At 36.9% G+C, this 14,243-nt stretch overlaps 1 protein-coding gene across 2 annotated transcripts in view; it reads right to left on the reverse strand.

The window, feature by feature from the left end:
* The window catches only part of CYB5R4 (cytochrome b5 reductase 4), a 70,643-nt gene that overhangs the window by 54,246 nt on the left and 2,154 nt on the right, over positions 1-14,243 (reverse strand). For both annotated transcript variants that reach the window (XM_088795572.1, XM_088795571.1), the window contains exon 2: positions 12,002-12,155. In XM_088795572.1, coding sequence (XP_088651698.1) covers positions 12,002-12,155 — 154 coding nt within the window. The remainder of the gene's footprint in view (positions 1-12,001; positions 12,156-14,243) is intronic.

A 14,243-nucleotide genomic window follows, 5' to 3' on the forward strand; every position in this document is an offset into this window, starting at 1 on the left:
TCATATAGCAATTTATGTTTAACTTTTTGAGGAACTGCCAGACTGTTTTCCATTCTCAGCAGCAATGTGTGAAGGTTCCAGCTTCAGAGCTCTTTTTTAGTCCAACTCCCCCTTGAGAGGACACATCTTTTTCCACCCACAGAATCTGAATCATACCACATATCTCAGGTAACTGACCCCACACAACTGGATTGCAGCATGCTCCAATTTATTCTCAACCCCCAGCTCTACACGAGACAGTACAATGTAAGACTTAAGTGATGTTGTGTACCTATTAATCTATCTCCCACAATTGTGGAGAGGCTCCCACAATTTTTCAAGTTAGGTAACCATACATTGGAACCCTAACAGCCCACCAATAAGGAGTGAACTGCATGTCCATGGTTCAGACCACACACTCACTAATAATTTTTCATTTTTTCTTTGTCCTATTTTGTAAGTCAAAGTCTCACAGTATGACCCAGGCATTCCTGAGGGAGCTCAAGACTTTTTGGGTGGTCCAAGACCAAAACTTTTTCATAGTAATAGTAAGATGCTATCTGCTTTTTAAAAAATCTCATTCTTTCACGAGTGTATAAGATTAAATGAAGAAGGTGACATGAGAATACGGTTGTTATCTATTAAGCCTTACATTAAAAATATCTGCCAAAATGTAAAACAATGCCATTTTTCTCACTATTTTTTGTTTTGGAAAATGTAGCCTTTTTTCATAAAAATATGTATTATGTATAACATATAGTAAGTTTATGTTTTACTTTTAAATTAATTTAAAAATATTCTTTAAATTTCTTAATGCTAATTTTTGAAAGGTAAACATCAATAGAACCATCATAAACAAGTGCTCTTTGGGGCCTTGAATAATTTTTAAAAGAGTAAAGAGATCTTAAAACCAAAAAAGTTTGAGAACTCCTGCTATAAATAAAAGCAGTACTTTTGTAAGTCGATTTAAAAATAATTTTTGTTTTAAGATTTAACTCCAAAGTCCCACATTAAATTCATTCAACAAAGATATATTTAATGCCTACCATGTATGTGCCAAGCATTATGGCACTATACTGCAGTTTTCCTCTTTATTTCATTAATCACCACTATTCGTTTTGTTGGCTGAAAAATCATTGAAAGAAAACAGTATGTTCACATAATAAAAGAACGGCATATTTCATTGTATTCAAATGCACAGAGCCAGTTTTGCAAGTACTGTGACTACTTTGCCATCTTGTGTTCAGTGAAGAAATTGCACATTATTTTCATTATTTTATGTCTCCTGATGTTTATCTAGTTCTAATAACTGCTGAGATAGGCTGTTAACATATGCAACAATGATTGTACATTTTAATTCTTTCAATTCTATTAATGTTTGCTTCACATATTGTGAAACTTTATCAGGTATAAACAGTCTTCCTAATGAACTGAACCTTTTAACATTATGAAATATCTCTTATTCTCTAGTAAGATTCTTTGTCTGGTAACATTTTTTTTTTATCTGACATTAATATAGTCCAACCTTTTTATACTTTATTTAGATAGTGAACTATTTTCTACACATTTACTTTCAACTTCTCTGTGTCGTTAAAGTGTATCTCTCATAGACATCACGATCGGTACTGATACACACACAATCTCTTTCAGTTAGAGATTACACTTAAATAATGTGGTCCATTTACACTTAAATATTGATGTGGCTGAATTTAGAGCTACCATTTTATTAGTCTCCCTCCCCAGCCCCAAGTTTTCTTTCCCATCTCCCACCCCACAAATTCTCTATTTGTGTCTCTGTTCCTCTGTTTCCTTGACTTCTTTTGGATTAACCAAATATTTTTTTAGAATTTTATTTTATCTATTGGTTTTTTAGCTGGACCTCTTTGCATTACCTCCTAAGTGACTGTTCTAGGGATTACAATATATACCCTCAACTTTAACCAGTTTACTTGAGTTAATATTGTACCCTTTCACATGTAGTATAAGAACCATTTACCACTCTCCATTTCCTATACTTTATGTAACCCCACAGTACAATGTTACAATTTTTGCTTTAAACAGTCATTAAAAAAACAACAACTTTTATTAAAAATGTATTGGGGTGACATTGGTTAATAAAATTATAGAGGTTTCAAGTGTACAATTCTACAATACATCATCTACTGTATTTCCTTATAGTAAAATAAGTAAAATAAGACCGGGTCTTATATTAATTTTTGCTCCAAAAGACACATTAGAGCTGATTGTCTGGCTAGGTCTTATTTTCGGGGAAACAAGGTATATATCACATTGGGTGTTCACCACCCAGAGTCAGTTCTCCTTGCATCACCACACGTTTGACCCCCCTTTACTCTCTTCTACCATACCCTCCTCCTTTACCCTGTGGTAACCACTAAACTTATTATCTGTGTCTGTGAGTTTTTGATTGCATAAAGAAGATGTGGTACATATATACAATGGAATATTACTCGGCCATAGAAAAGATAATTGTGCCATTTGCGACAACATGGATGGATCTTGAGATCATCATGCTGAGCGAAATAAGTCAGACAGAAAAGGTCGACAACCATATGATTTCACTCATACATGGGATACAAAACTGAAAGCAACAAAAGAACAAAACAAACAAAAGTCATGTATTTTTTAAAAAGATAAAAGGGAAAAAGAGTAACCTTATTTCTGTACTCACATATTTACCATTTCCTAACGTTAACTATCTGGTTGGTATCATTACCCTTCAATCTGATGAACTTCCTTTAGAACTTGTACAGTAGGTCGGCTGATACTAAATTCTTAGTTTTTGTTACCTGAAAAAGTCTTTATTCATCTTCATCCTTAAAGAATTCTGTATTGTTAAGGATACAGAACTCTAGTTTCTGTCTGCTTTTTATTGCTCACCAGTGTTTTTAGACAGTTTATTTAAAAATATGTTATCCTGAGTTTATATAGTTGGCATTTGCTGGAGTGTCAGTCCAATCAGCTATAACCAAAAGTAGAACCTTGCATATTATTTTAGAAAACTAGGCAATAATACCTTCATAATTACAATGGAAACAGATGGAAAAGAAATTAATAAAAGATAAATAGATTCTGTGATGATTTAAAGTAAATGTGGCTTTGGTATATAAGAATAGTAACTAGAATGTAGGCTTGTGAGGTGTTGAATAGTAGAGTATTTTAGGACTTTGGGATTAAAAGCATTCATTTGTCTCTCACATTCCTGAAAAGTTTCTAAAATGACTGTAAAAAAATAAGTAAGACATAAAACCACAGAGACACAGAAATCATAAGAGAAGATGGCAGCAATAAAGTTTTGGAAGACTGAAAGCCAAATAGATAAGCAATTAAATACTTAGCAGAATGAAGAAAAGTGAAATAAAGCCTATGTGTAAGTTGCAGGGTAACCTGTACAAAAGCCAATAAGTATAACAGAACCCCCTCCTCCCAAATATATGGGAATCAGAGATTCCAGGTAGTTCTGAAAGTTAGGGTGCAAGAGGGTCTCAAACTCAATACAAGCAGAAGTATGACCCTTAAATCCCCTCCCCCATCCCACACAACCAAATAACAAACCCCTTCTCAACCCTGTAAGAAGTATAGATTTACCTTTAAAGGGTATGAACCAGAGAGATATCACACTCAGGGACACAGACACGCTTAGTGGGTAAGGGGTTTAAACTATAAATGAGAAGTAAAAGTCTACATGTCAAAACATTAAAATCCATCTCTGACCATTCATCTGATCAGCCTCCTCTCCGGAAATGACCCCCAGAACATTTACTTGCAGATGACTAGAGATTCCAGCCCAAGAGAAAAGACTTACATATAGTAGGTTGAGGACCCCTGCCAGGGCTATCAGTCAATTCATAAAAACAATTTGCCCACAAACATGAAATTTACATTCCGCTTTCTGGTCCATCACTCTTACAACGAAAGAACAGACATTTGAGGACAGCCTTTAAATGTAAAATTAGTATCTAAGTAACTCATTAAATTGTCAAGCTCTGGTGCACAGTTAAAAAAAATAAAAAGAAAATAAACGAGACCGGCACTACTTGACAGAAATTAGAAAGGAGCCAGGTAGCAACCGTCCTGAATACAACTTAGAGTTTCTAATGCACTGAACAACTTTGATGATGCCAGTTCAATTTACAAAAGAGCTAAAAGAATCTGGTCTGAATGCCTCAGTTTGCACAGGAAAATTTAAATAGAATGTGATAAAGCACTTCAGAAGGTTAACTGGGCATAGATATCAAAGATCATCTTATGTGACATTATTAGTATTAGGAAAAACAGCCCTGACATTTAACTAAAAGGAAATTGACCAGTAAAAGCATTAAAAATTAACCAACATTCTGAGCAATCAGTTACAGCATGTTCCCCTCCAGATTGTAAATTACACAAGAGCAGGGGCCATCTTTGCGTTGTATTTCCATGTTCCGCCCCAGAACCTGGTACAGTACATGACACATAGTAGACCCTCAAGAAATATTGATTAAATAAATCAATGAAGATGGAGAAAAAGTTAAAATCTGTGTTTTCTATGAATGACAACTACAAAGTCACCAAAAAAGCAAAACCTGTATTTCATTAAATTACTAAAAATAAAAACTGTCTCAGAAGGATATCCTGTCTGATTGTTAATTAGCAATGTTAATTAGCACAAGAGAAGAGCTACAAGTAACAGGCACCCCATGATAATTTCTTAATGAATGAATTGTAAATGCATATGTAATATGGCACTCAAAGTAGTAACACACAAACGCTAAGCCAGGATTAAATCTAGAGTTGAATATAGAGTTGACAGAAAGTCGCATAGTTAGTTTAATAGTTGCAGCATAAAAGCTTAGAACCAGGCTGCGTCGGTGAACATTAGCTATGTGTTCCATTATGCTCCGTTCCATTAGCTATGTGTTCGGTAAATCACTTGCCTCTCTGTGGTAGAAACTGTTTTCCCTCCCAGCATCCATTCCCCTTCCAGCAACAGCATGACCTTCTCTTCAGGGAGCCTTGCCCTCCGCAGCTCTCAGACATGTGTGCTTCAGTTGGGCCCTAACCAGGCTACAGGAGGAAGCTTGTGACCTAGGTTTAAGTGATTCAATACACCATTTCCCCCTAAATAGAATTACTGTTACAACAATGTGAACATGATCAAAACTGTGCCAATCAGAGCCAATTCCAAGACTTTTAGGTTAGCTATTAGGTAACAAAATAGAAACTGAAAATAAGGAGGGAGAGTTACTGGGATCATCTTGCTGCTGTAAAGAGTTAGTCCTAAAATAGAGCAATCCCAGGAGGGAAACTAAAAGTGGGAAAGGGGACGTGATCTGAACCCCTGCATCAATCCTCCCCCAAAAATCAGCTCTACCTGTAACTTTTTAGTCAACTTTTGTTTTCTACTTAAATTAGGTAAGACTAGAGTTTCTGCCAATTACATCCATGAGTCCCCACTGATACACTTTCTTAATTTCAGTTTCCTCATTTGGAAAATAAGGATTTTCTAAGCTTCAGTATCTTCGTCTGTGAAGTAGAATACCTACCTCATAGGTTTACTGTGAAAATTAAACACTTGGCACACAGCACAGATCTGACACTTCATCAACCTGCTAAGATATTTAAAAACAGAAAACACTCCTTATAAAGAATATTGAGCTATACATGTGATTTCAATAAAAAAGAAAACTGAACATTGTATGACTGGGTACTAAGTTCAAGTGAGCAAAATTCTCTGGTGAAAAGATAATGGCAACAGCTAAAACATAAATGGGGGTAAAAAACCACAACACTGAATTTGCCACTACCAAGTAATTCAGACATTCACCAGGAATATAATGAGAATTATTGCAAAATATCCCCATACATATATTGCTGCCAGTGCTGGAGGAATAAAAGTTTTAAAATAGCCATCTCCCTAAAAATGGTAAGACTAGAAATCAACGAAACATAAAATAGACAAGCAAGAGAAAAAATCAGAACCCAAAGTTAATTAAACTGGTAAACTTCTATTAAGACTGATTAATGAAAAAAGAGGGAAACCAAAAATTAGCAGTATCAGGAATAAAAAGGGACCTATCACTATAGAACCTACAGACATTAAAAAGGTAATAAGGGAATGCTATAAACAACTTTATACCAATCTGGTCAATAACTGAGATGAAATTAACAAACTCACTAAAAACAACTCAGAAAAACCAACACAAGAACAAATTTGAATAACACTGTATCCTTCTTAAAAACTGAATTCGTAATCCAAATCTTTCCTACAAAGAAAATTTCAAAATGTTGGCTGAATCAGAAAAAATACCTGAAAGTTAGATGAGGCCCTGAGACCACAGTTTTTTCCCTCTATTGGATTTTTACTGAATGGAACAGAGAGAGGAAGGATTTAAAAAAATAAAAGAAGGAAGAGACTGAACGACAATTAAGCAGATAAAGACAGTAAAAGGGAAAGAAAGCAAAGTCTTGGATGTCAGTAGGACAGAACTAACAAAATCAGAGACTAGACCAGGGGTGTCCAAACTTTTTTCAACGTTTTTTACCAAGGGCCATATACGGTAAAATACACAAATAGCCGGGTCACTCACTCGAGGTGAAGTACGTATTGCCTCACCTGGTTTATTTAAGTAAACTAAATATATTTTGGGAATTTGCTGCGAGCCAATAAAAAATGGATGGGCTGCAGTTTGGACACCCCTGGACTAGACTATCTGCATCAATGGTGTAGATGGGGCAACCTGAAAAATCTGCGGATTAGATTAGAAATGGATGAGTAAAGGAAAATATACCCCTAAAAAGAGTTTGGTTTGTATACCTCAACAAGCAAGTGATAGCAGAAAAGAGCTGTTCAAAAATCTTCTGTCAAGAAAAAAGTAATGAGGATAGTACACAAAAAAGACCATCGACAGAGTAGTTGAACTAACTGTAATAATAATAGACTATTGTTTTGACACATTCTGTATTGCTGTGATAATACATTCTATTATAAATCAAAACAGTTCCAAATTTGACAAACTGTATTGAGAAGAAAATTTTCAGATAGAAAAAGTTACTCTGCTGGAAACAATACTGCAGTTTTTCAAAACAGAATTAAAGCAGGGAGCTAAGAAAAACTAGAGAAAAGAACTTACTAGTGGAAAAATCAACTCTCTTCTTGGTGGGTTTGAAACTAACCAAAAAAGTATAAAACTTACTTTATTATTAGTGCAGTATAAATAAAAGGGCCTAAAGAAAAACAGTCAGTTCTTGTTCCTTGCAGCAGTTATGATCTATAAACTCACTGCAAATACCAATCAGTGAGTACTGACTGAACCTTTGTTCTTAGGGGAAAATACAGGTAGGTTCCTGTAAGCCTCTGGTCACGACGTTTTGTGAACAAATCACTACAAAATCTTGTTTAATGTGTGTTTCTGTTTAAAGACACCTTATTCAATGTGCATTGTTGATTCATGAACACTCAGCTCACAGCACTATAACTCATGCCAACAAAGCTCATCTAACATGGGGTTTTTCTCCATAACGCATATTACAGCCTTCTTAGGACAGCACTGCAACACTACGCTTGGGCGCCATTTTAAACAGCAAAATCTTCAACAGACAGTATAAAATGTGAAAAACATGGCACCAAATAGACTGCAAAAAAGACATTACAGTATGAACGCTGAAACAAGAGGGCAGCGCATCGCCTTGTTCCATCTCAGCTAAGAACAGGCAACACATTTTTCACTGCACTGTACATACCTGCGAATGACAGTGAAAGTGCTGTGAGTGTGGCTTTGGGGGTTACGAATAAACTTTAGTGAGTAGACAAATTTGCAAATTCGGAATCCACGAATAATGACGATCAACTGTATTCACAAAAGCTTAACACTACCATCGAGTACATTTTTAAAAGGTTTACTGTAAATGAACGTAGAAATCTAGGAAGTTGTAATACAAATATAATAGGGCTACATGCTACATCTTAGAATCAATTTGCTGTATTTTTTAAAAAGTGTTATGAAACATGAAAGTCAGTTTTTTAGGAATCACAGCAGACCTCTTTAATTTATTAGTATATGACAATCAGCACTAGGAAAAATCAAAGCATATTTATTTCTAAGTTATAAATGAAATCCATTAAATCCCATTTGGAGAACTCAATCCACTCAATTTTTAACAATAAGGCCACCAATCTATTGACTGTGATCGGCTCTCCTAAAGGCCATTTATTCAAATGGCCTGTCAGTCAGACCCCGCTTCTCTTCACCCTCATTCAGATGAAAGACTACACCATGCTGCCAAATAATGATGTCAGGACTTAGCACATCCTTACCCACACTGACTACATACTACAATAGAATATACGGCAGAAAAAAACAAAGTCTGATCTAGACTCTACAGAACTCTCACAGATGAGCGATTTAGATGTTTGCTCAAAGCTTCACATGTTTGTAAATCACCTTCAGTTCTTGAGAGAGAATGAGAAACAGAATTAAAGGAGAAAACCACAAAAGCATGAATTAATGATAAATTCAAACAAGTTTTTGAAAAAGAAATATCTCCCCACCCATTCCCTTAATGTTCCAATTAACTCCCACTGCATTAAAGGAATTACCCATACATAGTTGACAGAAAATGGTGAAAATTAAGTGAACAAATTAGTAACTCCATCTCACCTGCCTTAGAGATTATACCAGGTTGGTGCGCACATTTTACATTCATACATTTTATAGTCAGCTGCCAGCCAAGTGCTCTTTTAAAATCATCATTTCTAGGAATATGATCCGACTCAGCACACCTGAACATGAAGTAGAAATACTGCTATATACTTAAAAAAAAGAAAATAGTCCCCAAAATATTAGCTGCAAGAACCCACACCAAAGTGTGTATTTTCTAAGATTTCTTGAAGAGAACTCTTGCAACTCCCTCAATCCAATCAGCTAAATTTTGACCTGATCTACATAAGGGGCAATTGTTAGAAAATGAAGAAGTTAATACGTAATATACATGCGCACACACACGATACCATGATACCATGCTTCCCTGTCATATAGCTTTGATTAAAACTTGGGTCCAAACGTTATCTGTTACCTTTGAAGCTAAATATGATATACATTCCCCTTTTAAGAAGGTATCATTAATATTTTAAATTAGAACAGCTAAGAAGAAAAAGTCAATTACATTTAGTCATATGGTTTCTTTTACTTTCACTTAGGATCGTATTAGAAATTACCAGCAATTTGTTTGTCTCACATTCACCCCACTTTCCACCGCCTTTGTCAGCATCCTGGTTCACCTATTGTCACCTGAACTGTAAGGAGCTAAATGCTTTCCTAGTCCCATTTCAATCCACTGTACCCACCACCAGACTGATTCTTCCAAGGCACACTCTGATCACACTGTCCCCAATTCAAATATCTCTGACAGCTCACACTGCCATCTAAATTAAGGATACATTTCTCAGCCTGGCTTTCAAGGTCCTCCAGTCTGACCTGACGTACCTGTCTAGTCTCCTTTCTTATAATTCTCCAACAGTTAACCTCAGTTCCAGAACATAACTCAAACTTTTCTGTGTCTGTAGCTTTGTTTAGGCCTTTGCCTCCATTTGGATGTACTTCCTCACTTCCTGTTGAAACCCTGTCCACTACTTCAAGGCACAACTCTACCCCAAAAGCATCTCTGATTTTCCTAACCCACGTGTCTCCCTCCCTTCAATCTCTTGCTTTCTTTACAGCCTTCTTATGGCACTTCATTCACTTAGACATTACCACATCCTACTAGAGTGGAAACTCCAAGGGCAGGGCCTAAACTGATCAGTGTTTCTGGATAAAATAAAATGAAAAAAAAAAAAAAAAAAAAAAGACTCATCCAAAAGTAAACAGAAAAAAAAAAAGATATCTTACTTTTGCAAAGGGGGATAAAAGCCTTATTATTAATAGAGTAGAACAAATCCTCCAAAAGAAACTTTAAAAAAACATATCTTTAAATCAACAATTTTACCAAAAGAGGTGCCATGCATTCAAATCGGTACAGGACATATGTAACTGGAGCAGTGTGTGTTACTTTTCAAATATAGCAAACCAGTCCCTTATCTCCATCAATACATCAAATGAATAATAAAGTATGACTGTATTCTAATAATGCCTCATTTATCTGATATCACTACGACATGAAGGGTTCACATAAGCAAGTTTTCTGGAGAAGTGGCATCCGACTGCAGAAACACAGCTCAGACATGCCTGTAGCCAGGGTCAGCTGAGAGATGGTTCTGGGAAACTGGACCCCCCCTTCACCCAGTCCAGCAGAAAACACTCAGGCAGAGTAGTGAGGTCATTTTGTACAAGTTATTTACACCTGGTGAACAGGAAGGCAGCAGGGAAGGAGGGCAAGGAGGAGATTAAAAACCCTATAAAACTACAAAAGATGTTTTGCATGGCAGAATCCTCATTCCAGGTTGTTGGAATTAGCCATGGCTTTACTTCGCTGAGAAACTTTGGGGAGTTAAGCAGCTGTTCTTCTGTCATGAAACAAGTTATGTCATAACCTGCTGGAAGATTCCATTCCCTTTGCCATTGATAAAAATCTCACACTCTAATTATGTCTGATATGGGTTGAATTGTGCACCCCAAAATTCATATGTTGAAATCCTAAATATAGGGTCACTGCAGAGATAACCAGATGAGGTCCTACTGGAGTAAAGTAAACCCTTACTCCGATATAACACAGGAAATCTGGACACAGGCAGGGAGGATGCCACATGAAAATGAAGGCAGAGTTCAGGGGGCTGCTTCTACAAGCCACGCAACTCCAAAGATTGGCACAGACCCACAGATGCCAGATGAAAGGAGTGGCACAGATTCTCCCTCACAGCCCTCAGAAGGAACCAACCCTGCCAGCACTGTGATCTCAGACTTTCAGCCTCTAGAAATGAGACAATAATTTTTTGTTGTTTAAGCCACCTAGTTTGCGGTACTTTGTTTGGCCCCCTTAGGAAACTAATTGGTATTTACTGGTGTCTTTCCATTTATCAAATCACCAATCTACTTTATCAAAGATCTACTTTATCTTCAGGCTACTTCATTACTCTTACTCCCATTCAAAAAGCTAAAACTCAAATCTAACAATTCTACAAATCTTCTTTGTGATCAAATCACAAATCACCAACCACACACCTCTTTAAGGAACCAAACTTCTTACAAATTGTAAGTGCCCCATTCATTCCACAAACGTATACTGATGACCTCTACGTGCCAGGTACCAAGGACAGAGCCGTAAGACGGAGTTGGTCCTGGCCTCACAAAGGTTACAGTATAATCAAGGTAACTGACAAAAAACCAAAACTATACAATGATAAAATTAAAATTGTGATACTAGCAATACATGACAGACATATTTAACCATGTCTGGATGACTCAAGGTCATCGCCATGGAGACCTACTATACAGTTCCATGCCCTTTATTGTTTTGCTCCCCTCCTAGATGCCAGGCTATTGGATATCATGCAGTCTGCTTTTATCAGCTACCCTTCTATCTCTCTGCTCACTCTCTGCAACCCACCAATTCCTAGTTTGGAGCTTCTACTTTGCTCTGGGCTAGAAATATCAGGTAATTAATATTGCTAAGAAATATACATTAAATAGAAAAAATTGCTGCAAGTAAGAACTGAAGATTTAGCTTTAATACTAACATTCTGATTTACTTTAGATTCTCAGAGACATTTTTCCTGACAGAATTCTGTTACAAGGCACTAAGGTGGAACATTATTTTATGTAAAAAAGGTGTCATGGAATAATTTTACTGCTTTGGTATTAAGTTGGCTGGCAAGCAATTGTTCACTTTCAAAGGGAATATAGTGTAGGGATGCTATGTAAACAATTACATAAGGAAGAAATACTGGAATTAAAAACCTTATTGCCCAGTCTAAGGCACATTTTTATTATCTAATTGTGAATCATATCCCCAGATTACAGGCCCGGGAAGTTATACAGCACTACAATGGAAGGCCCGCCAGTATTGTCTGCAGTACACAGTAATTACCACCTACCTCTTATGCATATCCAACAATCATCTTTTTTGTTGTGTTTTTCAAGTTCTTCTTCAGTTACTTCAAATAGTCTGCCTTTTAATCCTGTTAGGTCCTTTCCACTTTTGGTCAGTCGAATCCAATCCATAAGACTTCTGCCCTGTTTTAGAGGTACCTAAAAAAGGAAAAAGGGAAGAATGCAACGTGGCTTCTTCAAGTCAGCTGCTCTCTCTTCCCTCCCGCTGCTGGTCTTCAGGCTACATCATTACTCTTACTCCCATTCAAAAAGCTAAAACTCAAATCTAACAATTCTACAAATCTTCTTAATGCTGTAGGAGGCTGTCAGAATCATTTTTGCTATATTAGAATTATAAATAAAACATCATTTAAAATACCTGGGCTGTGAGGTAGAGCTTAGAAATTCTGTCACACAGATGTTCAGCATAATGGTACCGTAGTATAACAAGAATAGTATCGAACCTGGAGTCAGAAAAGTTTTGGTCTTGGCTCTGTCACTAACATGCTATATAGTCACTTACCAATTGGGACTAACATTTCTTTGCCTTAAAAATCAAGAGATTTGACAGAAGAAAAAATAAACAACTCACTAAAGTTGATTTCCTGGATTGTCAATGTACACAGAACATTAGAAATCACTAGACAGCAACTAATTTTCTAAGAATCCACTGAGAAACAAAGGTTATCAAATAATGGAAAATAATGATGCTGTAAAACTCTAGGAAAGGGTTTGGCAAACTGACCCATGCCTGTTTCTGTACAGCCCTTCAGCTAAGAATCATTTTCACACGGCGTGGTGCTAGTGGTGTGGTGCTAGTGGTGGTAAAGAGATGACTCCTTAAGTGGCCGTGTGGCCCTCAAAGCCTAACATATTCATTATCTGGCCCTTTGTGGAAAAGTTTGCCTATGCTTGCCTAGAGGATTTAATAACATGATGTTTGGGTTCTTTGTGTCTTATTTCTTTTCCCAAAATACGTTTTCAAGGCTTATAAGGTAAGAAGTATTAGTATTTTAGCAAGTTACGACAACCTAGTGGACATTTTCAGCCATCCCTATGGAATAGGACTATTGTCTAAACTTGTATAACTAGTTTGTAACAAAGTACCAAAAGGATGTGTAATGTAAAAGCAAGCACATTCAAGGAAGTTTATTGCTACAGACTGAATGTCTGTGTCTCCCGAGAATCCAGGTTGAAATCCTAACCCCCAATGTGATGGTATTAGGAACTTTTGGTAGGTGATTAGGTGACAAGGGTAGAGACTTCATAAGCCAGATTTATGTCCTTTTTTCATCCCAGAGAGGTCCCTCACCCCTCCTGCCCTGTGAGGACACGGGAAAAGATGGCTATGACCCAGAAATCAGGCCCTCACCAGACATGGAATTAGCCGGTACATTGATCTTAGACTTCCCAGCCTCTAGAACTATGAAAAATAAATTTCTGTTGTTTATCAGCCACCTAACCTATCATATTCTGCTATACCGGTAGTAGCCTGAATGGACTAAGACATTTATACACCTCACTTTCCTGAATCGTACCTATTTTAGGCATTTATTTACCCCCAAAATAACAAAGTTAACAGGTCTGTGGTGCCTTTCCAATTTTACATCCCTTCCTATCAAGCTGCATCATCCCTTTCTTACCATCACTGAAACTCTAGGTCTTTTGGTCCTAATAAATGAAGTCGAGTGTGAGAATACAATCTTTCCCACCCCAAACTGAAATCACTTGTCTCTCTTGTCTCTGAGGATTCCAGAATCCACAGGGTAGTGAAAAGTAATCTTTTGAAAATGCAAATCTAATCATGGGCTCTTCCTACTTTTGTGGCGTGCCACATTACCTTATACTAATGCCTCTCAATCCCCTAGAGTGGTTTACCAGGCGCCAGAATCTGGTCATAGTTTACAACACTAGCTCCATGTTTTAACTTTTGCTCCTTCTCATTACATGAGTTAGCTAAATGGGAACAGAGTCCTTGATTGCTGTGAAACACTTGCTCCCCTGCCTCTTCTCCCTGGCAGATCAATCCCCCTCTTCTCCCTGGCAGACACTTCCTCCAGGGGCCTTCTCTGCCCCCCAACTCCTTCATGCTCATAACACACTATTAAACCACTTATAACTGCCTGTTTACTGGCCTGTGCAGCCTATTAGACTAAAGTTCTTGGGAACCACATCTTCAGCATATGGTAGGTTCTCTACAAATATTTATTTGCTAATGTTAGTAGAAATAATAACAGCCATCAGATA

Source organism: Rhinolophus sinicus, chromosome 2, assembly GCF_057876585.1.
Source record: "Rhinolophus sinicus isolate RSI-liver-muscle chromosome 2, RSI-T2T, whole genome shotgun sequence".
Lineage (NCBI taxonomy): Eukaryota > Metazoa > Chordata > Mammalia > Chiroptera > Rhinolophidae > Rhinolophus > Rhinolophus sinicus.